Below are 27,386 nucleotides of genomic sequence, written 5' to 3' on the forward strand. Positions count from 1 at the left end.
TTATATGTGAATTATGAATTTTGCAAGTAGTTGCTTTTCTTTCCTCAGAGGAAGGATGGTTAATATTAAGTGAAAAACAAGTATCTCTTCAAGATAAGCAGCCTAATTCAATGCACCTACCCTTTTGTGCTTTTCTCAGGATAAACCTGGATCTAGGAGTAAATACCAACAGCTTCTCTGGGAACTTACTGTCATGACAAAGTCATGCAAGTGTAGGTAAGGCACTGGCTTTCCTCCCTTTTCCCCAAGGCTAAAGAAATGATAAATACCAAGTGCTTCTAGCATGCACCTTCAGCAGGGTTTTATCAAATTTATTTATCAAAGTAAATGCTCCATCTTAGAACAAGGGAAACATTTATTTTAAAAATATTTAACTGTCTAATACATTACACTTTAACAATATTTATAGTAAAGGATTCTTACAAGAAAGAATAAACAGCTTTATGGTACAATTAGTATAAGAAATATCCACATGGGGACTGTTTTGCAGTGTAAAAACACACCATACATCTGAAATGGTCATTTGCATATAAAAGCTACCACTGATGCCAGTGAGTTGCACAGTGATTTAAAAAAAATTTCCAACAACAGAATCCAAAATATACAAGTATCGCAAGCTATACACAGCTAACCGAATCAACACAGAACACTGTAGCAGGTTATTCCACTTTGTCTGAAGTTACACATGGTAGGATGAGTTGCGTTCTGACACAGCTTTTATGAAGTTCCCACATAAAAGCCTCTCAGTCCCACGAGTTTCACAGGCTGCGGAGCTCCACCAGTAAATGCACTTGGATCTGGGGTGCTGGAGGATTTACAAGGGCCAGGGCAGGTCGCTGAAGTCCACGGGGCCACCGAGCCCCGCGTCGGCCTCCAGCAGGCTCATGATGACAGCCATGGCTGCCTCGTCGTTGCTGGGGCTGCTGGAGCCCTGCTCCGTGTCGATCATGTCCATGCCGATGTGGGAGTTGTCCCCTGCGGGAGCACAGCACAGCTCGGATCAGCTCCGCGGGGCTCTGCTCGGCCCGGGGGCAGGGGAGGGGCACTGTGTCGCTGCTCCCAGGGACTGCCAGGCCGCACCCGCACACTGCAGCAGCACCTGAGCTCCTGCACACCGACTCGGCAAGAGGAAAGAGGTTTCCAGGCGCTAGCCTGCCACTTTCCTTAGGTGAAGGCAAGTTTACAAAATAGGCTGCCAGGTGCCTCTCTGGGCACACAGAGCGCCTGGCTGTGGGCTCTGTGCCTCAGCTGGAGTCTGCAGATGGTAAAAGCAAGTTACTGCTAAAACCAACCATCTTGGTGCAGTGTCCACGTGTGTCTAGCTGGGAGTGAGGGTGTGCGTGTGGGACTTCACTTACCCAGGATAGAGGAGTTGTCAGAATACGGGTACCCAGAATTATCCTGGATTTGTCCTGACAGTAGCCCAGCTGAAGAAATGTCTGGAGTGCCACCATTCAAGATCTTGAAAGACAAAACAGAAGTTCTAAAGCAGCATGAAATGGTGTATTAAGTCTTAAACTGTCCTATACTGGAATTTTTAATATAGGGTAGATGGACTTCCCAAAATAACCCTGTGGTTTATAACAAAAAAAATCTAAACAAGGGGAAAACACCCAGGGGGTGCTAAAAACACCCAACCCTGCACCTGTATTTTCCTTTGTGCCATGCCAGCAGCTCCTATTCTGTGCTATCATGTTGAATACTGTAGGGCAGAAGAAGAAAGAATAACTATTACTAGAATTGTAACTCTGTTCCAACTTGGAGTTTTATTTCAGGAACAAAGAGAGCTAGGAATAGGCAAGAAATATTTACTGTCTGTTCCAGTACAAGCAATTCTTACAAGCAAGTCATTACTTCTGAGAAAAAGAGGTTAAGTAAGCGCAGAAAGATCTGGGTAAGTGTTCTTCTTGCTTTGGATAGGACTTCCATAAGCATTTAGAGATTGCTGGAAGCAGCCAGGACAAGAATTCAGGTGGCTCAGTGCTGGTAATGGCACCTGAATGCTACTCAAGCAATCTTAGAGCAAGGCAGGTGCACGGTGTTGACTTAAAAATAACCTCGCAGTGCCCAGGCAAGCAGGGAATTGTCCCGGTTTGTGCTCCAGCAGCACAGGAACATTGCTGGGACTCAGCCAGTGCTCCAGTGCCAGCACTCCCAGCCTTCACCAGTACGGGGTGGCAGAGAGATTTTGGAGGGTGGAGAGAGATGAGGAGAGCTGTTCCTTGCAGCTCTGCTGATAAAATACAACCTAAAGGGCAAGGGAGTGTCAAACACTGCTGGTGTTTGGGACCTGCTGCTTGCTGCCCTTCAGGCAGCTCTGCACAGGGGCTGTGACCACGGCAGGGCTTTGGTCCCCTCCCTTTTCCAGCCCGGCAGCCAGGAGCTGTTCCCTGAGCACAATCCCCTGCCCTGACTGCCCAGACTGGGGGGAAGCTTCTCTTACCTTCTTCCCTCCTGGCGAGGATGTGTCGGGCGGGGGGGTGCTGGTGATGTTCAGGGGACTTGAGCCACAGCTGGAAGGTGAAGATCCTCTTATCCTAAAGCACGCATAAAATAGGGCACAGATTTACAAGCGACTCAGAGACGTGGAGTTTTAAACACTGACTTCATAAGGTGCTAAAAGCATGAGCTTCATTTTTGTAATCTCCCATTCTCAGTGTTCCTCACAGCAGCAGGAGCAGAACTGCTGCTGTTTGCAGCCAGACCAAGAGTCCTGTGTAAATGCAGCCTACTGGGTCCGCAAGCTTTACCTCCTCCCTGTTTTCATCCTGGACAGCCTTCACAGAGTCAGAAGGAAAAGGTCCTGGCCTCTAAGGAAAGCCTCATTTTTACTTTTACTCATTTTACGTCAATTTTCACCAGCTAAGAGCTCCAGCTGCCTCAGCCACAGTAAACCAGACTCCTCCAGTGAGCCCCTGCTACAGAAGTCCACTGGACACTGGATTGTTTTTAACAGCTCAAAGCTGCATTGTTCACTTCCATTCTCCACAGCTTGATCAAACATCATTAATAATGAATAATGTATTGACTGTAGAACCAACAAATCTCCACACTGAAGGGAAGAGGGGTAGTTACAGAGAAAAGCAATGGAAATGGGAATCTTCTCCTTGGCAGAACCACCCTGGGAAAGCTGAGCAGAAGGCAGCTTTGGAAAATAGTAACAGCTGCTGAAAAAGGACTGGAACTAACCCAGGGTCTGAACTGCAATGCAAACATGGGTGGTAACAGCACTACTACACTCACTTGGGCTAATTAAATGCTTTACAGCTACTAAAAGGGATGGTTAAGCTTCAAAGTATTGGCTCAGCCATGTTTTTCTTTTTCCTATTCCTCCAGAGAGGAATGAAGCCTTAGGGATGCTGCTGCCTGAAGTGAGGATGGAGAGAGTCTCCTGCCTGCAGCAGGAACAAAGCTATGGGAAACAGACTGAATGTGCTCCTGGACTGCAGCTCAGTCTGGTTAAATTGCTACCACCAAACATCTGCTGGGTCAGGCCCCTTTTATAGGACAGGGAACACAGTCCCCAAGAGGAAATCCCTGAGGAACAGGGACTTTTAGCCAACAGAAATGAAGTGGTACCCACTGAAAGCAGCTGCTCACACAGGGGAGAGCACGAGAAGCAGCTGTGGATCCCCACAGTCTCTTGGTGACCCTGTGCCTGACCCAGCCCCACATCCTGACTGCCATGGGAAGGCTCCAGCATTGTGTCCTTGCTCCAAGAGCTGCAGGGGAGCTGCACAAGCTCATCGTGCACATCTAACAACTCCAAAAGCATCTGAGTGAAGGGATTGCATGAAAACAAACACTGCTGTTTTGGCACACACTCAATAGCTTTGGCATTTGGAGGTTGTGCCACTCAGCCTCAAGTCACTGGGAAAAGAACAGTCTGGAATGGATTTGTTTCTAGGTAGCTGCTCTCTTTAACTCCTGTTTCTGGTAAACAGGCCATCATTATCACCACTGAAAAAAAAATGCCAGTATCAGTCTTGCAACAGGAAGCTGTAGCTTTCCTTGTGGGGGCTGATGACCTCAGGGATGCTGAACAGGAATCTATAGCTGTCTGAGAAATACAGAGTTGGATCATTCCTTATTCAGCTTGAATAAATTGTTCTTTCAGAGGAAATCAGGGAAGTCTAACTCCTCCTAAAGAACAGTAATAAAACAACTTCACACCACTTTCTCTCACCTGTGAATCTCCATGATTTCTTCAGCAATCATCCTCCCTATTTTACCCGCCCCAGCTCTTGTTCCACCTGGAATTCCAGGCACAGTGGGATGGGTCCTTTTGGGGCCACCTGAAATGAGCAGAAATTTTAAGGTCAGAGAAAAGCTTGCAAACCTTCTCTATAGGGAAATTGTGTTTAGGCTCTGAGTGGCTGCAGGACCTTTGAACTGGATTTATTGATAATTCCACCAAGTGGTGAGTGCCTTCAAGTGGGTAAAAAAGCTCTGAGCTTTGCACTGAGCTGTGCTGGGTCTCAGATGTTCCTCTGTGCCAGCAGAGACAGAACAGACCCCAACTCTTTTAGAATCTGGCTGTTCTCTTCCAGAATTGAGCATCTGGTGCTACCTCTTGTCCAGAGCTGGTACAGGATGGCCTTGTCAGACCTGCCCTACTCTGTGCCCAAACAGGCTCTTCTCAGAATATGTTTTTTTTTGTGAAGAACTTGCCAGTGCATGCTCCATTCAATATGGTATAAGCCCAAGGTACCTGATGACTGCAGATAAAGCCCCTGCAGGTAACTGCAGGAATCTAAAAGTGGAGGGAGAAGAGAGGTCTGACCAGTTAGGAGCTGTTCCTGCAATGTGATTTCACACTTGCACAGCCCTTGAGAGGTTGTCAGGAAGGAGCCTGATATACTCCAAGCAGAGGAAAGCCCACACTGAGAGGGCAGGAAAGGCCTCAGCATTGCTTATCCAGAATGGAGAATTGCCTGCTTCTGGAAATGCATATTTAACAACAGCAACCCTCAGCAGGTGTGGCTCAGACCCAAAGCTAAACCTTATTTTCCTTAGGGTATGAACCCATCTTGGTGCAGAAGGGCAGCAAACGTGAGCAGGCAGGATGAGCTGCTCCCAGGACAGGCAGCCAGGGCTTCCCTGAGCACAGGGGTTACCTTCTCCAGCCTGGAGCACGCTGTCCATGCTGTGTGGGGATGCTGCCAGCTGGGGAAAGGCCCCATCCCCACTCTCCAGGACCGTGGTGCTGTGGAGGGCAAGGATTAGAGAAGTCAGTGAGAGAAAACCCTACAAGTAGAAAAAAAGCCCGTCAGGGATTAAAACCCAAGTCATGCAGCCAAGAGTTTCAGCAGTGTGTGAGTCAGTGTCACCCCTGTGACTGGCACCGGGGCTGGGCAAACAACAGAAATCAGCCACCCTGCTCCACCTCACAGCGTGCACTGCAGGACCCCAACAGCTCCTCTCAGCACACAACTCCTCTACAGCAATCATTCTGCTGAGAAGCCACCTCAAGAGAAAGGAAAAGGGGGAGGGAAATACCTGCCAAAGCAAAGACATGCACGTCCCTTAAGTTCCTACCAAGACCGAATCCCAGCTTTTCCCCAAGAAAGAAAATATTTCCATTTTCTGCAAGTTTTAACAACCAGAAATTAAATGACTGCAATTGTTAAACTAAATCCCCTCTCCCTGGACTGTTATCTGGAGAAGACACCTACTGTCTTACAGAAGGTGTGCACGTATTTAGGTCAAATCTCATATGAGAAAAGGGCAAAGCAAAGGGAATTCCCAGGCACCTGTTGAGGGAAGAACACTTACCAAACAACTGTGTTTGTGGAGACAATGTATTCTACTTCTTTGGTCCAAGGGTTCATGAAACTGAACCAGCGACTCCGCAACGTAATAAAAGAGCCATCTTTTATTTTAAACTTGTAGCAGTTAGTTGTAATTTTTTCTCTTGTCTGCAAAACTGAAGACAAGCAGAAAGCAAGTCATTTGTGTCAAGTGTACATACCTACATACATAAACAGAGCCCTTGTCAGGGAAAACCCAGTTAATTCCTCCCCACATGCCTCAAGAAAAATGCTATTCCTCCCTCATCCCCCTCACCCATCCTGAGCCTCAAATATTCCCTACAAATCCATGCAAGTCTGAGATAATCACAGTGCTTGGCACATACAGCACAATGCTCTTGACTAAAGCATTTGCAAGCAGCAATGCCCAAATCTTTTCAAGTCTGTTTGGTTTCCTTAAAACATAACAACTCTTCCTGATATTTTGAACAAAATTTCTTTCCTGAATTATTAATAACTGTACCTTGTCTGTGACATTCTGCAAGATGTGCTATATCATCTTGATGAAAATATTCATAACACGAAGTACCTAGAAGTTCCTGGGGTAAATATGCCAGGATGGCTGTTGCCCTGGGGAAGGGAGGGAGAAGAAGAAAATAAAAGAGAAAGGAAAAAAAAATAAATAAACCTTTTCGAGTTGAAGCATTAGCCAGAGATTCCTACTCACACTGAGGCTGAGGCTCAAGTAATGTGGAAAGGAATTTTCAGCTTAGAAGGTAAAAAAAAAAAAATTCCTTAAGAATACTATTTTTAATTCTCAGGTAATTAAAAAAGTAGCTAACACCCAGAGCCCTCAGGTATTACACTTGACCCACCACCACCAGAGGGGATGTAAGACTTTGTAAATAGCTTTGAAAATTTGCTGTAATTTGGAGAATTTAAGCCTGAAAAAAGCCTGAAAAAGCAACCACAAGATAACATGAAGCTTTCTTTATAAAGTTTCTTTCTTTTTGCCACTGCAAAACAGACATCAAAGGTTTGGAGAATTCAAGAGTGGGACAGAACACCACACCAAACTCAGCTCGGATTTTGTACGTTTCTTAGAAGAAAATTACTGAGGGAGAAGTGACAGTTCCTTGAAGAAACTGAAATAAGTGTCACAATTCCAAACTATTCCAATGCAAATAAAACATGAAGGGCAATAAGGAACAAACCTAGGTGGATCAACACCTCTCCTGCAATCTCAAAAAAGCCCAAACTAAACATTATAAAATGTAGAAATTTGGTACATATTTATAATTATGGCTAAGAACAGGCTGAAAAAAAAGCTTAAACACAAAATCTGTAGGATTTCCATGCAGGGCATTTCTGTACGTTCCCAAACACACCAAGAGAATTCGGCACCAGCTGAGAGCACCTCAAGTCCTCCTCCACAGGGAGATTGAAGCCCTGAGCCTTGGAGAAGGAAACAGGAATCCAGACTGACTTTTGTCTGCTGAGCCTCATCTGAGGACACTTAAAACTCCAACAAAACCCATCAAAGCAGCTCCTGAGAACCACAAAGCAGCAAACCAAGCCTGCCTATCCTTAAAATGAAGAGCTGGGAACCAAGTCCAGCTTATTCCAGCGTTTTTCCAAGAACTTTAGCAACCAAGGCTTTTAGCAGCACTGCTGTGGGGGGATAGCCCACCCAAATGGGGAACAACCAGCACGAGCTGCTACAGGTCATTTGTCAACCCTTTTCTTTTCCCAGCAGGATGAATGGGTGCTGTGGAAAGGTGAATAATCTGCACCGAATCACAGACATAATAGACTGGCTGCATTCAATATCTGACTGTGTTCTATTATGCAAGGAAGGAAATTGTTTGTGTCCTTCTGGAATTTCATCCTGCATTTACTTTTCCCCTCAGCTCGCTTCTCCAACTTAACAAAGCAGCTCTGAGTCCTGAAGCTGTATCTGATGACATCTGCACAGGTAAAAAACTTAATTTTACTCTCAAATTCACCATGCAGACCAATGAGGAGTCCTGAATAAGAGGAGAGATGATTCTCTTTAAAACTCTGCTCGGTGTAGCTGCCATTCCAGCAGTGAATTGTTCAGCAGTTCCCTGGCTGTGGCAGCCCAGATAATTGGAAATCCATAACCTAATCCACAGCTGTGCTTCTCCACGGACCATGCAGTCCCTGAGGACAGAAAGGGTCACAGGGGGTTTAGGAAGGGTTTGTTTCCTGCGTTCCTTGGACAAATGATAAATGAACAGTGCAAATCTACCTGAACAAAACAACCTGACTTGGAAATAAACTGTTTTCAACTTTTACAGGTGCCTAAATATTCTCCAAGAGAAGCAAGGATCATTGGATGTCAACTTCAGGCCTACAGATGAGGCTTTATTCTAAATAAATTCCCTTTCAAAGAGCCCTTTGAAGTAGCATAGACATCTCAGGGACTGTAAACAACAGCTGGAAAGCAATTGGACAAAAGCACATGTGCTTAAATCCAATGGGTCAATATTTTCTGAGTCTCATTATTTTGGAAATGCCTCAAAACTACACATCAGGGGAATCTGTCTGATCTTTTGAAAATAAAGCTTGTCTATGAACAAGTCAGAGTGGCATTTTCTGAGCAACAGAAAGCTACGAATGCTCCCACAGCTCCCAGAGTGAACACCAGCTCTGAGAATTCAGGAATTGGTATTTTCAAAGGCTTTCTATCAAATTAAAGCCAGAAACACCCAGACTAACCAAAACCCACAAACCAAACCACCCCCAAAACAAATAGGTAATGTTAAAAAAAGTCTCCATACTGTACTTCCTACCATGACTATCCTCTAGTTCCTCTCAAAGGGCACTAAAGATCAGCTGAGTCTCCCCAGAAGCAATTCCAGCAGGCAGGTTCTGTCAGAGTTTGGAGTTTGGGCTTTTCTGTGTCTCAAGCAGCTGAGCCAAAGCCACAGGGAAACTGGAACAGCCTCACCTGGGCAGTCTCAATCCCTCTTGACAAGGAAGGGAACCAAGCAACCCCCCTGCACCCAACCCAGCATAACCTCTCCATTTACATCCTTCAACCTCCTACTTCTCCCTCCATGGTCCAGTCATTTTCAAGGAAGATTCAGGTCATATGTCCCTGCTACTGAAGAAAATTCAAGCCATTTCTTTTGGAAAAGGAAAGAATTAGCCCTTTAGATACTAAATTGATGTTTGAAAGCAGATACCACACGGGAACAAGTTCTCAAAGCGTTTCCAAGAGATAACCCTTGGGAAAAGCTTTCCTTCTTACAAACACAAAGGGTCACAGAGAGAAGCATTAATGCAGCAGAATGTGTCCTAGTAAACAGTTATGTAAGTGTACATGCTAGCAAAGCCCAACCCAGCCTCTGCAGGCTCCCAACTGCGTGCTGTTTGCAAGAGGTTTCAAGTAACAGAGGAACCAATTAGGGTCAAGTTTCAAAATATTTTCTTCTGGAGATTACACACATACATAACACCCCAAATGAATTGGCAGAAATGATCCTGGCCTTATTCTTCCATGTTTTTGGAAGTTTGGGGGATTTTTTTTTTTTAATTTCATCAGTCATAATGAATAAATGTGTAGTCACAGATTTGAGCTCCACCTCAAAAGCCAACCCAGCTTGCAGTAGAAAAGCTAAAAAGGGCAGCAATTTCTTTTCCCAGTGGTGTCTACAGTGCTGCAAGGAAAGCTGTCCATAAGGCAGTGCTGGACAGTGACCTGTGGTGGAAGCTCTTAGGGCTGTTTAAATAATTATGTAGATATTGGCATTTGCTAGTATATATTGATTCTTGCAAATTATTTTGACATAGTACAATTTGTAATCACTTTTATCTGCTTTTGATATAATATTATTTGTCAGCTTTTGTGGCCAATACCCTGGCCCTGTGTAATTTATGTATTTTAGTGTGATAAATATATTAGAGTTTTGCATTCTTGCAAAATATTGAAATAAAGACTATGTGCTGTGTATTAACTGTTGCAGAAGTAGTTAATGCTTTTATAACTAATTTACAATGGTAAGAATAACTCAGTTCTGTGAAATAGATAATGGTGATTTAATGTACTTGTAGAATATCCTATGAGAATAAGGTAACATTGAAAAGAACCAGGACACCAAGAGAAAAATTTACAATTGACTCTCTGGTTATCAGGAAGTGTCAAACAAACAGAACAGAGCTTCAAGAATAAATAAAATACATTGATTTCATCTACAGGATGGCTTGAAGACAAGCCAAAGGTTAAAACCAAGCAGAAGAATTCCCAGAACACCTAAACTCCCAGGAATGTTCAAATTCGTGTGACTATGCATTCAACCAATGTAATTAGAAAGTATAAATGAAAATTGTTTTAAGTTTTTAAAAATCGTAAAGAGTGAGTGTAGGAAATAGAAAAGGTATAAAACTCACAAAGCTGTGTGAAAGCAAATCTCAGGATGGAGAAATGCAAGAATGCCGAAGATGCAAGGACAAGAAACAACAGGGCTGTGAGCTGTGAAAAGATAGGCCTCAGGAAAATATGTTCAGTGAGACAGTAGAAATGTGTAAGCTTAATAATGAAGCTTTATCCATTGTTTTAGGCTATTACAAGCAAGCATTGTTCAAAGCAAGATGCATGTGCAGCTTTAATTGGCCTGAGCAAACGCTTGTCAGATTTTAATATTATGCTATTGGCTAGAGAGTTGCTAAAAGACTTTGTAAGAGAGAACTTCATCTGCTGTTGTTTAAACTGTTATAAAGTGTGCCTCATAAGTTGATACAGTCTTCAAAAATAGGGGAAAAAACTGTTAGTTAAGGAAGGGGGTTTTGTACAGTGATCAGATTTCAATTCTCCCAGGCAGCTGATCACTGTGACATCAAAGCCACAAGAAAACTTGTGGCTTGTTTCTTGTGTAGAAATTTTCATAGACTGAAGAGGGAAGTCTCCTCTCCCAAGTAAACTAGTGAAAGACTATTTTAAAGATGGTAAACTGACTGAGTTGTTTCCTTAACATTTTTCTGTGTCAAGGAAAAGTAGTATGTAGGGGAAGGTAAAGTAGTCTAAAGTTTTATTCTAAGTTTTTGGTTTTTTTTCTTATAATTTCTAGTAATAAAGTTCCCTTTGTACCATTTAAGGTTAAGCTTGTTTTGCCTTCCTCCTAATCCTATCTCACAGCAAAAAAATTCCAAATTGGTGAACCAAAAGCACTGCTCTGTGCTAGCAGCTGAAGCTGTTTCCATCTCCTTTGCTTGGCTCTGTAAAATGAGACTGATTACTGTGATGTGTGAGAGCCGGAAGGAGGGATGCAGGACTCCAGATGGCTCTCAAGATGCTGTTTATTGTATCCAGATGATACAGCAGTTCAGGGGTTGTGGGTGAAAGAGCCTGGCCTAAAGCTGTCAGCATCAGCTGTGGGCTTGTCTGAAGCCACTCTAGTTCTGGTTACAATACTTCTCTTTGCTGAGCATCTTAATACATAACAACCAATCAATATCTTTACTGTTACCTATAGCCTATCATAACTACTAACATCACCATATTCACGTTACTATTTTCCAATCACAAAAAGTTAGCATGTCACAGTTTAAGATGGAAGTTGTTTTTCAGTTTTCTCGCAGTGGAAAATTCTGAGACCTTTTTTCTACTTACAGCATGGTCATTCTTGCTTGTCTGTGGAATCTTTTGCTTGGTAAAAACATCTTCTGTTTGAGGTGGGTTTATCCTTTGCTCTTAGCCATAAAAACCCCTTCCAACTAACATGCTAACATACCCTTTGGCTTCTTAGTTATCCAGTAAGACCAGCTCAGCAATTCTTTTCTTCTATATCAAAACTTGCTTTTATTTCTATTCCTTCTTCAGATTCTACAATCAAAGATCTTTCTGCTAAGCACACGCTTCCGTGAGACCTTGCTATCCATCCCAACAGCGATGGAACAAAGGCTTAGAAACAACTGCTGCAGCATTCCCCTCCCACTGCTCATGTACATATACGTGAACATAAGAGAAGGACAAAGCATCCCAGGAAGCCAAGAGGAAGCCAGCAGGTGAGCTTTGTGTTTGTGACAGCAGGGGAGCTCCCACCTCTGGTCCACGAAGACGAATTTGCCGTCGATGGCGTGCCGGGACACGTACTCGGTGGGCTTGACGCGGATCTCGCCGTTGGCCGGCTGCGGCACCACGTGGGGATGGAGCCTCCCGATGGCCACCAGGCAGCTCAGATTGCAGCCCTCGTTATCTGGCTCGTTGTCCTCATCCAGCCCCATCTTCGTGGGAGGCCAGCTTTTTAAGTAGCCTGTGCTATGAATAGTGCAAAAGCTTTTGCGGTCTGCTGCGGAAAGAAAACAACCGAAAAAACAAAGCAATAAAACCCAAGAAAGCGGTTAGGTCGTGGATACAGCTTCAGAGAACTTCAACTCCGTTCTGCTCAGGAGACCTCATCACCCCCCAGAGCTGCCTGACAGGAAAGGGGAACCAGGAAATTTGGGATATTCTTCACTAAGGAGAGCCTGGACTAGAGCAGGCTCAGGGCAGAGAGAGCTCATCCCTCTGGAACTGCCTGGCAGGAGGGGGCAGCCGGGGGGGAATCGGCCTCTTCTCCCAGGAAGCAGCCACAGGATGAGAGGACACGGCCTCAAGCCGTGCCAGGGGAGGGTCAGGCTGGACATCAGGAGGAATTTCCTCCCAGAAAGGATTGCTAAGCATTGGAAGGGGCTGCCCAGGGAGGTGCTGCAGTCCCCATCCCTGGAGGTGTTCAAGAAGTGACACAGCACTCAGTGCCCCAGTCTGGTTGGCATGGGGATTTTTGGTCAAAAGCTGGGACTCAATGACCTTGGAAACCTTCTCCAGCCTTAATGACCCTGTGGTTCTAAAGGATTTTTCAGCACTCCTGCTGTAATGCAGCTAATCTCATATAATCCAATAAACAATTTATCTTGGCAAAAACATTGTTTATGCTGAAACATCACATAGCTCAGACCAAGGTTGCTTTTGGTAATTTTGAGCAGAAGTTGCATCACATTTTATTATTTCAACAAAGGAGGCAAATAACCCAAAGGAATGAATGAAGAAATTAGTAGATTAATAAAGAAGATGCCCCTTTCATCCTAACCTGAGGCTCCTACAAAACCCATGTTTGGCAGAACATACACTGTCTGGGGTGTGCAGGGACAGCTGTACACAGGGCTGATGAAAGTTTGCAATGTCAGTATCCACAAGGAGAATTCCTACTCCTCAGCACTGAGCAAGCCTGAAAACTCCAAGGAAGATGACTTTCATGGGGAGGTGGAGTAAAAGGTTTGTGCCAGCTACACAAACTGGCTCCCTCAGCAGTGAGCACAAAAGCAGGATATCCAAGGCTGAAGCTGAACCTCATGAGGAGCTGGGACAGCTGCCACAGCCAGAGAATACACCAAAATTACCCCTGTTCTCTTGCTGTTTTCTTTACACTTTAACTAACACCTGATGTATTATTCACAGTACTCAAAGAAGAAACCTTCACATTTGGGCTAAATATATATTCCAACATGCCTAGAACAATAGCCTGCAGAGGAGAAAATACTACCAACACTGCTAATGCTACGAGCAAATATTCCAGGTGTAGAAATGCCATGTTGCCAGTACTCAGAATGTACCAAACCTACAGATGAACCTAGAATTACACTCATTTTTTTGAGGTGGCTATTCATCCACATGTCACTGGGCAAATGTGGAACAGAGCACAAAGAACAGCTCCTCTTTACTGGAGAGACTGGTCAAGACTGAATGTGATCTGACCACATCTGAAGATGATGCAATAACACCTCAGAACTGTTTGCACACACTGCCTGAAAAAGCTTCAATAAAGCAGTGTGGAAAATTTGGCTTTGGTGTGTAAGAGATACTGGAGAGGGGCGAGGGGGAGTTTGAAGAAGTATCAGACCTAGACATAGTTCAGAATCTTAGTCAGAAACATCAACAAACGTAAAAAATTTAACACTGCAAACGAGCAGTATAAAAAATAAATCCTGACAGCCTTAGTAATAAAAGCATGATGGTTACCTTTCTTCTTTGAGCAGGTTGAAGGGAAATCCTTGTCCTCTACTTTGACAGAGGGCCTGTTGCACTTCATCCTGCAGAAGAAGGAGCGGCGCGCTCCGGAGCAGAGGCGCGAGGGCCCGGGCGTGATGTCTGTCCTGACAGGGAGCCCAGCTGTGCAAACAGAGAGGGAGGGAGGCTCAGGGGAATGCCCAGGGAACTGCCCACAAACCCCACCCCACAATGCTTCCCCCCATCCTGGGTTTGAGGTTCTGATGTGGGTGGCTGTGCACTGCAACGCTGCGGTTCTGACTCCGCTCTCTGCTCTCAGAGCTCAAGAACACGGAGTGCTGAGTGCCAAGAGCAGCAAGGGACTGGACAAATCCACACAAGGCCTGTGATAAACACTGCAGTTCCTCTGAACTGGTTAAAAATAGAGACATTACTTTTCCACAACCAGAGCAGAATTCCATGCCCAGTCACTCAGGAGGTTCCTGACCCTTCAGACTGGCACTTCTCTATCACAACACCCTCCCAGCAAACACATGTGCACACAGAGCAGAAGAGCCCCAGTGACACTACAGGGACAGGAGGAAGGAAAAGGTAGCAGGGACTCACACAGGAACTGCAAATCCCCAAGACCTCCAGTTATGTCTCAGAAGTCTCTCTTGCCTTGCAGAAATACGTGCGCACTGACACGCCCTAACAATAAATCGTGACCTTTCTCATATTCACATAGGGGATTCTTTTCTGTGGGAAAACCAACCAAAATACATCACTCTGGTACCACCAGGGCCCTGGGAAGAAATGGAATGCTTCCATGGCAGGCATCAGGAGCACAGGTATCAGCAAGGTCAGTGCTCCAAGGGCTGATGGAGGATTTAAATCTCACAGCAACTTTTCCACAGCCTGCTATCAACTCCAGCCATGGGGATACGTAAAATCAAGCAGCTGTCAACATGAACAAAAAACTTCTCAGGCCTTGTAGTGTTTTAACATAAGGAGGAAGAAGCAATTCCAGTATTTCAGTAGGATGTGTGCCTCCCTTACAATTGCACTGGAGTGAGGTGATCTCTAGGAGGTCAGGCTGCCCTGTGCCACATGCCCTCCAAGCTGCTGCACCGTGGTGTGAGTACAAGCTGTGCTGAGTTACTCATGCCAGGACTAAAATAAATACGTGCACACATCCTCATACTCCTCACCAGTATGAGCTCTTGAAATTCTACCAATCCGTCTATCATAGCAGATGGGAAGACTGTAATTCATAGTATTTATTTTTGCCCTAACTTTGTCAGAGGCATACCAAAAAAAAAAAAAAAAGCCACCCAGAAAAACCAGGAGGCAGCACTGGATATTCATGCTTGACAACTGATGAAACCAAGAGCCAGAAAAAACTTCAGCTGATTCTGTTGAAGCCTCCAGGCTCCCTGCCCTCGAATGATCTCTCTCAACTTCAGCTTCTGAAGTTGAGCTGGTGGCTTCTGTGAGCTGAGATCCAGGAGGTTCCTGCTCCTGACAAGCATGAGACTTAATGACCTGGAAATCTGCAGTTGTAAGATACCACCTTCCACTACAGCAGTGCAGACTCCTGTTATGAGAGGGAATTAAACACCCACTCACCCCCAGAGCAGCATAGATACAGAACTTCTTTAAAGTACCAGAGTGGAACAGAGCTGAGAGACATGGCAGGAAACGATTCCAAAGTTAAAAACCTTCTGAGAGAAAGGCTGGGTCATTGATGGCAGTAAGCAATAAATAAGTAGATAAATAAAATGAATCCTCTATCTTGGCTGACAGCTAAGGACTACCACAATAATACTGAGTGTATTCTGACCATTTTGAATGATGGATTAGAACAAATGCTTGCTTTGCTCTAGTGGAAAAAGTTAAAGCTTGGATGCCTGGAAGAGAGAGGACACGTCACAGGTGAAGCCAGTTCCAGCAATGCCTCTGTGCCACAGTGCATGCCAAACCCAACAGCTTCCAGGTACCTGTTTCACACTTTTTTTTTTCCCCCTGTTTCTTCCTGTCTTTAAGCTACAACTTCCTTGGAATGAGACAATCCAGGCAGCATCCCTCCCACACCTCCACTTCAGGAATGAAACAGAGCCCCAGCAGCAGTGACTCCAGCTGACATTTTTCCCAAAAGTGGTACCACTCACTTTTTGCATCTATGAGTCTTTCTCGTGGCGCAGTGTCAGAAGAAGAGAGCTGCTCCTTCACTTTGGCAATGTCTTTAGGATGGAGATAATCAAATAAACTTTGACCAATCAAATCATTCTGTAGAGATTGAACATTCAGTCAAAAAGTAAAATAATGGCTCAGTGTATTTTCTTCATTTTAGCATCCAGTATGAACACTCCTTTTACATATAGGTGTAACCAAAGAATACCAAACATCCAGATCCAGCCTCATTGCAGGGGTTTTGGATGACCTTTAAAGGGTCCCTTCCAAACCAACTACTTGATGATTCTGTGATATGATGGAAGCTTCTTCTCTGTGTATGGAAGTTATGACTACCTTACACAGTAATTTCTGTCATCTTTTTTCAGTAAGAGTTTTGCAGAACTAGCATGCTCAACTCCCCCCCACCAAATATTCTGGTTTTTATTCAATCTTACTTTGTCTACCACACATTTGAATGGAAAATATCCTAATTGCAAATGTTCCCTTCCATTATTTACATATGAATAGGTGTTTACTATATACCTAACAAAAGACTGGCTGAGGAAAACTTTTGAAGCTAATACAGGTTTTAAATTTGATGAGGAGTGTAGATGATAGAAAAAAAAAAAAGAAGATTATTTACACAATACATGGTCCAAGTAAAGCCTTGTGTTGAGCATATATTAAAAACCTGGCTTTGGTATAACTGCTTTCCAGTTTCCATCAGTAAGCATGCAAGCAAAACCAGAAGAGATAGAAAGAAAACTAAGCTGAAAAATCCATGTGAAGCTACTGGAAGAACCCCAGACTGGTATTTCCCAATTAGGTAATGCCTTTGCAAGCCTAAGGGTAAATCCTTGAGCAGAATGCATCAATCAGTGAATTAAATTCAGTTCCTTTTCACTTCCTTGCTTTGAATGGAAACCAGAAAACAATCTCCTCTAATGACATGGCAGAGAAAAGCTCTCTCTCTCTTTGCAACTCCTCTCAGCTTTCAAGACAGACTCCTCTCATACCTACCCCCCAGAAAAAGGCACAACCATCAAAAAGCTCTCAAATCTTTTAAGAGCTAATATACTTAAAATGGAAAAGAATACCTGACTGTAGTTGAGGATCTTGAAGACAGATTCTGAAACAAACAGTATCTTCCCTCTGTCACAGCCCACAACAAAAAGAAATCCATCTGCTGCCTAATTGAGGGGGGGAAGGGAAAAGTCAAATCCCAAGTTATACATCCTCACTGTATTGTTATAACCTTTAAAAACACTTTGTGCACAATAGAATTTTTACACTGGGAGAGCTGTCTTAACACTGAGAGGGTAACTGAGTCAACAGGAAAAATGTGAAATTACAATGAAGGGACTTTTTCTCATCTACAAACATTTTTGGTATCATTCTGGGCATTGTGCCCAGAATGTAAAATAACTTTTATGAGAAGAAAGAACCCATATCTTGTCCAATAATATTATGATTATGTTTAATAGTGCCTTCAAATTAAAATGTTATTTTAACTGTACTTTAAAAAGCTCCTCTTTTAGAAACCAACCATAACCTGGATATGTATTTTTGTTCCTCAAGGGAACTAATTCCTATTTGCAAAGTACTGCCTTTCAGTCATACACAAGCATGCAGGAATGGGCCCCAATTATGGATCTTCAGAGTAACAATGCTGCAGAAAGTAAACTCTGCATCTGGACACTGCAGTGCTTCCAAAATTGCACAGCCACTAGAAGAGCTTAACTGTGACTAATGAGATAAACTCTCCACACTACAAAAGCAATGTAACAGCAGACAGCTGAACATGCTAAGTCATGTTGCATCAGTGACCTCAATAAAAAGGTGTTCACTGTATTTCTGTACACTGAAAATCATGGCCGGGTAACCCAGGGCAGCAAGCCTGTAAGAAAACAATTCAGGGGATTTGGTTTGAACATGTAATAACTGAAGATTCTGATGGCTCCCATCTAAATCCCCCTCTTCAATCTTTCTGCTTAAATTAAGAAATGCTAGTCATCATTAAACTCACTGACTCTGTGAAGCAGTCTCCAGATTCCTTAAGGCAGAAAAATACTGATGGTGTGCTTTCGGAGAGCTATAGTCACAGATATTAATATCTCTTAATTAAAAGTTGGAACATACCCTGAGAATAAGATGTTTTAATTCATCATCTGATAGAAAAGCAGGCTTGTAGTTAGCTTCTGTATATGGGTTTGTAGCACCTAAAGAAAACAAACAAACAATTCCCACATCACCAACATTACACACTTAAATGAGCAATTCTCCTTTGGCTGCTTCTTAGACTGTTGTTCATTGCAGGAGTTCTTTTGGTTTTGTTTTACTATCAACATGAGCTCTGTTGGTATTAACTTAAAAAAGGGATGAAGCTTTTTTTTCTAAGACATAAGCACTGCATTAGGTAGAAATGCAAGTTAAATGCCTCTGAGATTAGAAATCATAAAAATAAGATATTAAAGAACAAAAGCCTTCAAACTATTTCTTCTCCTTATAACTCTAAAACATGACAAGCTCATGCAAACAAATGATCACTTAGGAATTTACAAATCCATTCCATCATTCCAAGCCAAAGATAAAACACAGCATTACAGTAACATCATCTTCCAATGCCAAAACCCCAAAACTGGCAACAAATGAGGCAGCTATTTATTAAGGAGTAATTCTTCTCATTCTATTTTCTTTATTAAGGCAGAGGAGAGTCAAATTAGTAACCACTGAAGTGTTTTGAAGTATTAACCTCATCAAAAGACAGTGGCAGGAAAGTTAAGTCTTTCAAAACCACGAAGTTAAATATGACCGAAGGCAGCAGCTCTCCTAGAAATGAGAACAATCACCAGGGTGTTTCTTACCATTAGCTGCATCCCCCATTTTTTTTTTTTCTCAGTGGCTCATTTCTTAGGCTTAAAGCTTTTAAAATCAACACCAATTGTACCCAAGCATTGATTCACTCATATGAAGCTTTAAGAACACACAGAGATTTCTCACAACCTCAACTCTTCCAAACCTGTGTGTATCCCTTCAAGGGCTTGCAAGAGAAACTGGTCAAAAAGATCAAAATTGAGTTTTCAAAGTAATCTCTGTTCTTCCACACAAAGCTAAAGGTACAAACACAAACCCTTAGAGGGTTATTCCTGCGGGAATATCATACTTAAAATGTAACCTCTCTTATCCAAAAATTTGGTGCATTGCCTGCTTGGAGTAGTGTTCAGTGCTGCACCAGAATTAACTGTGCACTGCCCTGAAGCCCTTTGTTCCCTCTCCTGAGCTGCCCCAGCTGTCTTGGTACTATGGAACCTGGCAGTAGTGATGAATAGGTCAGATGATGGAAAATTATTCTTTTCTCATCCCCAAGTTCCCCCAGTCACATCAGGGCATTTACTGCACCATGAACTAGTAACCTGTGAATGAATACTGAGCATCAGATGCTAGGAAAAGGGGAGCAGTCCTCCCAGAATTAATTAACTTACTCCTTTTTGGCAAAAAATGAAGAAAAGAAGTGTGGCTTTGAGGAAATGACACTTGGAATGCCCCTGCAGCCCCAGGTGATACCTGGAGAGGCTGCCTGCAACAGAGGCTGGACAGTGTTAAAGGAATAAAGTAGGGATTTATTAAAAGCCCTTCAAAAGATGCATCTTGGGCAGTGCAAGAGCTGGGCCACAGCTACAGCCAAGGTGGACCCAAGATGAGATGGACCCCGAGTCAGGAGTTTTCACACTTTTATAAGTTTTGGTCCCTTCCCATATTGGGGTTCATTGTCCAATTCCAGCTCCAGGCTCTGCAGTCCCACCCTCCCAGATTCTCTCCTCAATTCTCTGCTCTTTGCACTTTTTGGGGCTGAAGCTGCAGTGGTGTCCTTGGTTCTGGGGCTGGAAAAGGATTGTTTTGTGTGAATGAACTGTGAGGAGAACTTGCTGACCCTTGATGTGAAGTTCAGAGTCACACCCCAATGCAGTGCAGTATCTGGAAAATATGAAAGCTGAAACTTAAGGCATCACAGGCAACTCACCACGAAGTGTTTTCATGTGCTGGACAGCCATCCTGAGTACGGTGAGCTTGTCCAGCTTGCGGGACATGGCATTGCACGTGGGCACCAGCGAGGCCAGCTCGTCTATGAAACTGTTCATCTTGTCCCTGCGCCTCTTCTCGATCTGACTGTGAGCCTCCCTGCACACAGACACACACACAGAGTAACACATGGAACAATGAAACTGTTCATCTTGTCCCTGCGCCTCTTCTCGATCTGACTGTGAGCCTCCCTGCACACAGACACACACACAGAGTAACACATGGAACAATGAAACTGTTCATCTTGTCCCTGCGCCTGTTCCCAATCTGACTGTGAGCCTCCCTGCACACAGACACACACACAGAGTAACACATGGAACAATGAAACTGTTCATCTTGTCCCTGCGCCTGTTCCCAATCTGACTGTGAGCCTCCCTGCACACACACACACAGAGTAACACATGGAACAATGAAACTGCTCATCTTGTCCCTGCGCCTGTTCCCAATCTGACTGTGAGCCTCCCTGCACACACACACACAGAGTAACACATGGAACAATGAAACTGTTCATCTTGTCCCTGCGCCTCTTCTCGATCTGACTGTGAGCCTCCCTGCACAGAGACACACACACAGAGTAACACATGGAACAATGAAACTGTTCATCTTGTCCCTGCGCCTCTTCTCGATCTGACTGTGAGCCTCCCTGCACACAGACACACACACAGAGTAACACATGGAACAATGAAACTGTTCATCTTGTCCCTGTGCCTGTTCCCAATCTGACTGTAAGCCTCCCTGCACAGAGACACACACACAGAGTAACACATGGAACAATGAAACTGTTCATCTTGTCCCTGTGCCTGTTCCCAATCTGACTGTAAGCCTCCCTGCACACAGACACACACACAGAGTAACACATGGAACAATGAAACTGTTCATCTTGTCCCTGCGCCTCTTCTCGATCTGACTGTGAGCCTCCCTGCACACAGACACACACACAGAGTAACACATGGAACAATGAAACTGTTCATCTTGTCCCTGCGCCTGTTCCCAATCTGACTGTGAGCCTCCCTGCACAGAGACACACACACAGAGTAACACATGGAACAATGAAACTGCTCATCTTGTCCCTGCGCCTGTTCCCAATCTGACTGTGAGCCTCCCTGCACAGAGACACACACACAGAGTAACACATGGAACAATCAAACTGTTCATCTTGTCCCTGTGCCTGTTCCCAATCTGACTGTAAGCCTCCCTGCACAGAGACACACACACAGAGTAACACATGGAACAATGAAACTGTTCATCTTGTCCCTGCGCCTGTTCCCAATCTGACTGTGAGCCTCCCTGCACACAGACACACACATAGAGTAACACATGGAACAATGAAACTGCTCATCTTGTCCCTGCGCCTGTTCCCAATCTGACTGTGAGCCTCCCTGCACAGAGACACACACACAGATAGCTTGGCTGTATGAAACAATGCCCAAAACCTTCTCAGGGTAAGTGAGCTATCCTGTCACCCTTGTGGAAAGGACAGCAGACATCCTTTGGACCTTTGCTGTTAATTATCTGGGTGAAGAACAGTTATAATCGACAGGAGAGGTTGCAGTACAACTTCTGGTTTTTTGCCAGAAAACACACCAATGTTGGTAAATTTTCTATTTTCCCACATTAACATTCACTACTAACAATTTCACAACCCACTATCAAGTCTGAAAGATGAAAGATGAAGGATGTAATATTACCAGAAACATATCTGGCTTCAGTTTCAACAGCAGTGAGGTGACTAAAACCAAGTTACTCACCAAATTAGTTGTTTCACTCTATGCAAACGTAATGAAAAATGTGAATAGTGCAAAGATATGGAAAAATAAAGGAAGGTCAAAGCTAGAAAAAGGTCTTTTCAGAAGAAACATACACAAGTAATTCATAGATGGCAAAAAGCAAGAGACAATTCTATTAAACTTATTTGTTTAGAGCATTACCTTGCATTTTTTATCCTGCCTTGTTGGTCTGCATACTCCAGTCTGTTGAGAAATGACATCACAGTGTTACAGCATTGAAAGCACTCAACCCAACTCTTTTACTTCATCTCACATCCTACTGATCCTCATTAAGATCAGTTTTTTTATAATCTGAATGTTTATTTAACCTTTCTAGAGCAAAGATCAGTATCTATAACATTGTGCCTCAGACTTGGGGGTGTTTTAGCTTGTCTGTTCCATGCTGTCTAAACTAAGATTGTTTAGATTATTCCTTCATCCCAGCAAAGCAATAAACTGGGACCGCAGTGGCACTGAGAACAGGCATCCACAGTCAGGATCCTGTGTCAGAACTGTGGAACTGAGATTTCAGTGACTGTATCAACAGTACCTTCCATGTTGGTCATCTTTATCTGTATCCATACCTTCCCTGCAGAAACAGAACAAAGCAACACATCACAAATTCAGCAGGACTGGCAGAACTGTTAATCCAACTACCACCAAGTCAGAATCAAGTATTCCTGCCACCTCTAAACCATAAAAACAAAAATAAGAGTATATAAACAACAACCTGGAAGGACTAAGGAAGCTGTGTGGTTTTTGTAACATTAAAACATTTTCTTAAATTAGTAGTGTCTCCTTCAGAACTCACTAAATGGCACAGTTTGATGCGTTTGACAGCAAAACATGCTGCAGCTCAAAGATATCATCTGTTGCAAAAATGTTTTTCAGTTAACTAGAGGAAGGGGAAAAAATCCAACTTCGTGCAGATGTCTGTATGTTCCACAGCTCAGTTTGCCTTACAGGAGTTGGTTTTGGGGTAGAAAATGGTAATAACTCAAATTAACACACCACTGAAATTGGCAAAATGCATGGAGAGAATAAAAGCCTGTGTGAAACTAGCCAGGCACACTGGAAATTAGTACAACTTTCAGTGGAGATACATGGTGTGCTTTTATTTCACCATGAAGAAAAGAAGTAAGAAGAGAGGCACAAAGAAGAGAAATTAATCTCCCTTATTACACTTAATATTGTAGCCACATGTGCACAACTAAGCAGGAGAGGAGAATATAAGTTTTCATAGCTGTACTTGGTAAGAAAAGCTAAATGCCCACAACTACACCTCTCTTCTTAGACAAAATAATTAGGAAGAAAATGTTTTGATTTATGTAAAACTGTGCTTACATGGGCATTCATTACATGGGCCTGTTCATTCTGGTTTCATTTCTATCTGTGAATTTTAAGTCTATGGAAGCAAAAGGCAGGGAAAAAATACTGGGCATCTTTGTCAAATGAAACAAATAACTAAAATATTTATACTTACTCAAAAGGAAAGCCATCGAGCCTGAAAAGAAAGGAAAATAAAGTACACCATATATAGGAAATAAAAACAATGTCTTACATTTTCTGCTGAAGTTCTCAAGCTAATTCATATTCTAATTGAAATGAAAAGCACAATGAACACAGGACAATAGCAGTGAGCATTTTCTAAAGAAATAAGCTTGTTCCAATTAATCTATTTTTTGAAAGAATAATTCTGCTTTTTAAGAAAAAGAGAGCATAGTTCATTACACTTAACGTGAAAAACTAATAAAATAACTAACCTAAATTATGTTATGCAAATCATTGAGATATTGTTTCATCTTCAGAAAGGAAAGATCTGTGCTTTATGCGTGTTGTCCTTGTGGTTAGATAAATGGGATTTCAGAGGACTCTAAGGCCAGAAATAAAACATAAAAATAAAAATAAAGTATCTGAAGTTTCTCAGTTTTTGATTCTTGCCCAGCAGGACAGATGCACATTCCGCTTTAGTCTAAAGTCCCAAGCTGAACATTATACAGACTTTAGGGTATCATAAGGAAATTAAACAGAATTTCTACATGCAAACTAACTGCTGGCATCACTTCAGGACTGTAAAGTGACCTGAAATACCACTGAGCTTTACCATGATAAGAGGCTATGTTTTATAAGAGCCTTATGAAAAACTCTTCTCATCTCAGCCAATAACATCCTAGTTATTCCTGTTCAACAATGGACACCAGCCTTCTTAAAAACAAACATGTCAGCCCTTCATGTATTACTTACTGCACTTAGATCAATCATCTTTGTGATCAGTTTTAAAATAATAATAATAATAATAATAATAATAATAATAATAATAATGTTAAATGTTTTCTTCATCTCACAATCTGCACACCTGAGTTACTGTCTCTGCCACTGACTTCTGATGCTCCCAATTTACCACTACCTTTAGCTCTGGGATGTTTGTGAGTAAAACCCCCCAGAAAGCAAAATCTAGAAGAGGTACAAGGCAAATTACTAATGCATAAGGGTAGTAGTTTGTTTTCTCATCATGTAACATTTCAATTGAAAACATTACTCCCAGCAAAAGAAATTTACTGCTCCTAGTCCTGTGCATGAAGTCCTGGACAACAGCATTGGATCAGCCCTTGCTGAAGTGACAGCAATAAGCTGGGCAGGAATTTTCCTGGAGGAGTTGCAGCAGAGAGAATTAAAAAGCTGTTGTGGAGAGCTGAAAGTGAAGCTGATGACTCCTCTTGCGTACACTCAAGAGGTGAACAAAGGACCATCCTAAAACACTGCTTCTGCCTCCCTTAATCCCTGGCTTCACTGGCACTTGGGTAATTTATATAATAAAACCAATAAAAGGCAGCAGAAGTTGAACAGTAGCATTTCTGAGCATTTTCCCATACATACACATATAAGGCAGTCTGTCTTTAAGTTCTGCTTTCCAAGAGGAACATTTAGTAGCCACCACTTACTTTGCAACACAAAATGCTACACATACCACACACCACACTGTGGTATGACTACACAATAAGTAAACTTATTTTACTAAGGATCCAAGGAAACAGTTTCCACACATTTTAAAAAATGCACACAAAACCTAAAGGGCAGAATTATACCATATGAGAACGAGCTGTCTTTTAGAAAAGAGGACTTGAGTGATGCTTCCTACACAGAGAAATAAAAATGGAGAAAATTTTTTTAGAGAAGAGAAAGGTAGTAGGATTGAGGCTGTTCACTCAACTTTGTAGTAATCAATTTGACTAGAGGGAAACACGTACTTTTCAGGGAGACTAAAGGCAGTCCAGAGGGGTATTTAAAGTTTCATGCTTAAGTTCTGCTAAAAAGAATCTATTTCTTAATTGTGATGCTCAGCATGGATTAAAAATTCTGCCCCTCCCCATAAAAAGAGCTGCCAACAATCCAAAGGCCCCCAGCAATAAAATCTGTGCTAAGTTACATAAAAATGGACTCTGTGGCTGGATGCATAATGGATGTGGTCACTCACAAGTTCCCCTGCAGCCACACTTTGTAAAGTTACAATGCAGAGGAGGCTTGCACAGGCACTTGCAGTTAAGTAGGTTGCTCTTGGTGTTCCCAGTGCAGGAGACATTACAGGTCTGGGAGTTTGGCAAACTCTGCTGTACCCTTCACTGCTCTAAAGCAGAGTTGGTGGGAGTTCCTTCTACAGTTGATAACCACTACAAGATTAAACTTGATTAAAAGAAAGACAGCTCCAATACGTCAAACCAGAGACTAACCAGATTCATATTCAAATGAGAGACCAAAACAGCTTCATCAGGAAAAGGGGCAGCACATTGATAAGAGGTGACTAAATAGGCAAAAAAATAGATGACGAAAAGGAACTACTCCTAGTTTTATTTCCACTCCTTAATAAATTTATCTTCCCCCTCTGTTAGTTCAGACACTGTATTTCCTATGTCAAGAATATCAATATAATCAACCTTCACATCTGTACTTTTCATCACTACCAGTTCCACTCCCCCACCAGCCAGAAGTTTTTCTCCTCAGCCTTACCCCATGTGATAGCCCCCAATTCTAGCTGCACTGAGATGACAGCTTTATTTTTTTATTATTATTATTTAATAATGAACTTGCCTCTTAGTGCATAGTAGCTTTCTTCCTTATTAAAACCTTTAAAGCAGGTCATAAAGAAGAGGTTATTTAAAAACAGTTATAAATATTTCTATAGTCTTCCCCACTGTATTGTTGTGTTACCACTTCCTTTTAGCAGTGCTAAATCAAGAGAAATCCAACTTACTGATAATCAGTTGAGCTTCCCTTTCTTTTCCTATTACAGTCCATTCCTGTAGTGCTAAGGGAACTGGAGATCAAGTCAGCAGGGTCTGGTGACATAAAGTCACTAATTGTAGAAGATATGTCCATCCTTTGGTCTGCCATTGGACTGTCTAACATTAGGGAAGAAATAAAAAAACAACCCCCCAACCAAAAAAACACTGCATTAATATAAGCAGACACATATTTTTAACCAAAAAAAGGTATCTTAAACCTAGAATTCTTAAAAAACTGCAACAACTGGTTTCTATTTTTTCCTCTTGCTGTAAACATAACAGGTAATGTCTCCTTTTCCAGTTACTGTTGTATGGAGTATTGCAGACAAACCATGACCACTCTCAAAACACATTATGTAACACAATTGTTTTTAAATTTGTCAGAATGATCTTGAACTAAACCAGGTTTATGTTACCTGGCCAACAACTGCTTTTACCCAACAGGAATACTTCTGACAGGGGAACACTTGTTTTAGTGTGTCTCTGCATTTGAAGAACTCTCATGAGTCACAAACTTTAAAGTTCTTTTTCCATTGAATTCAGAACATTTCCATAGAAATAAACACCTCTGCTCAGCAGACTCCACAAATAAAGTCATTATAACCTAATGGTGGTCTAAGGAGCCTACTTAAAGGTACAAATGAATCTAATTGGCTTTTTAATCCTCTAGACTGCAGATAATTACACTGTTGGAAGAAACCCTGTGAAAAGTTCCTTGCTGAATAGCATCAGCTGTGAAAGAGAAGAGTTTTTACCTGAAGGCCTGTCTTGGAAGCCTAAATCCACTTGGGCAAAGATGATGATGCTCAGCCCAAAGCAGCGGACAACCTTAGAACTCTTCCATGCCTCATGTTCTATTGGTCAAATACTTGCAAAAACCTGAATGAGAGGAAAACCAGCAAGGTTAAAAAACACCTTAAAACCAATTGTTTTACACACAGTTTCCAAAAGCAATAGATGTTTCCAACTCAGGGATCAAACATTAATTTTCTTACAAAGTGTAGAAGCTTTATCCATCCATCCAAAGAGTTAGGTGTTGGGATGTGCATCTCCAATGGACCAAACTTTGGGCAGAAGGAATCTCTGGCACCATCTCCTTTTGGGCCCTTTTAACCATCCTGTGGTCTCTGCACAAACCCCCTCTGCTCACAATGATCACATGATGACAACCATGAGCACATTTGCTGTCAGATGCTGCCAGAATGAGTTAAACTGCTGTCACAGAGCAAAGGACAGGCTCACCCTTCACTCCTGACTGACTTACTCTAAGGGTGGTCCTAAGTTTGGGCTTGGCTTACTGTTTCATTTCCCACTGTAACAGCAGCTGGTATCTTGGAAGGACAGT

General features: G+C 42.7%; 1 protein-coding gene across 2 annotated transcripts; it reads right to left on the reverse strand.

Annotated features, from left to right (window-relative positions):
- Positions 1-300: 300 nt before the first annotated feature.
- On the reverse strand, positions 301-26,918 carry BMAL1 (basic helix-loop-helix ARNT like 1). Of its 2 annotated transcripts, none has more exons than XM_062495710.1 (18): positions 26,797-26,918; positions 26,011-26,158; positions 23,245-23,265; positions 22,312-22,350; positions 21,924-21,965; positions 19,937-20,094; positions 18,055-18,134; positions 17,013-17,105; positions 15,912-16,029; positions 13,774-13,923; positions 11,818-12,061; positions 6,274-6,380; positions 5,776-5,926; positions 5,118-5,206; positions 4,187-4,295; positions 2,444-2,537; positions 1,359-1,461; positions 301-975 (listed from the first exon to the last, which is right to left on the reverse strand). In XM_062495710.1, the coding sequence occupies exons 2-18, from the start codon at positions 26,148-26,150 to the stop codon at positions 815-817; spliced, it is 1,899 nt and encodes a 632-aa protein (XP_062351694.1). In that variant the 5' UTR covers positions 26,151-26,158; positions 26,797-26,918; the 3' UTR covers positions 301-814. The 2 variants fall into 2 exon arrangements, with proteins under 2 accessions (XP_062351694.1, XP_062351693.1); XM_062495709.1 differs by having other exon boundaries at positions 11,818-12,064.
- Positions 26,919-27,386: the final 468 nt, after the last annotated feature.

The sequence above is a fragment of the Cinclus cinclus genome, chromosome 6 (assembly GCF_963662255.1).
Source record: "Cinclus cinclus chromosome 6, bCinCin1.1, whole genome shotgun sequence".
NCBI classification, from domain to species: Eukaryota; Metazoa; Chordata; class Aves; order Passeriformes; family Cinclidae; genus Cinclus; species Cinclus cinclus.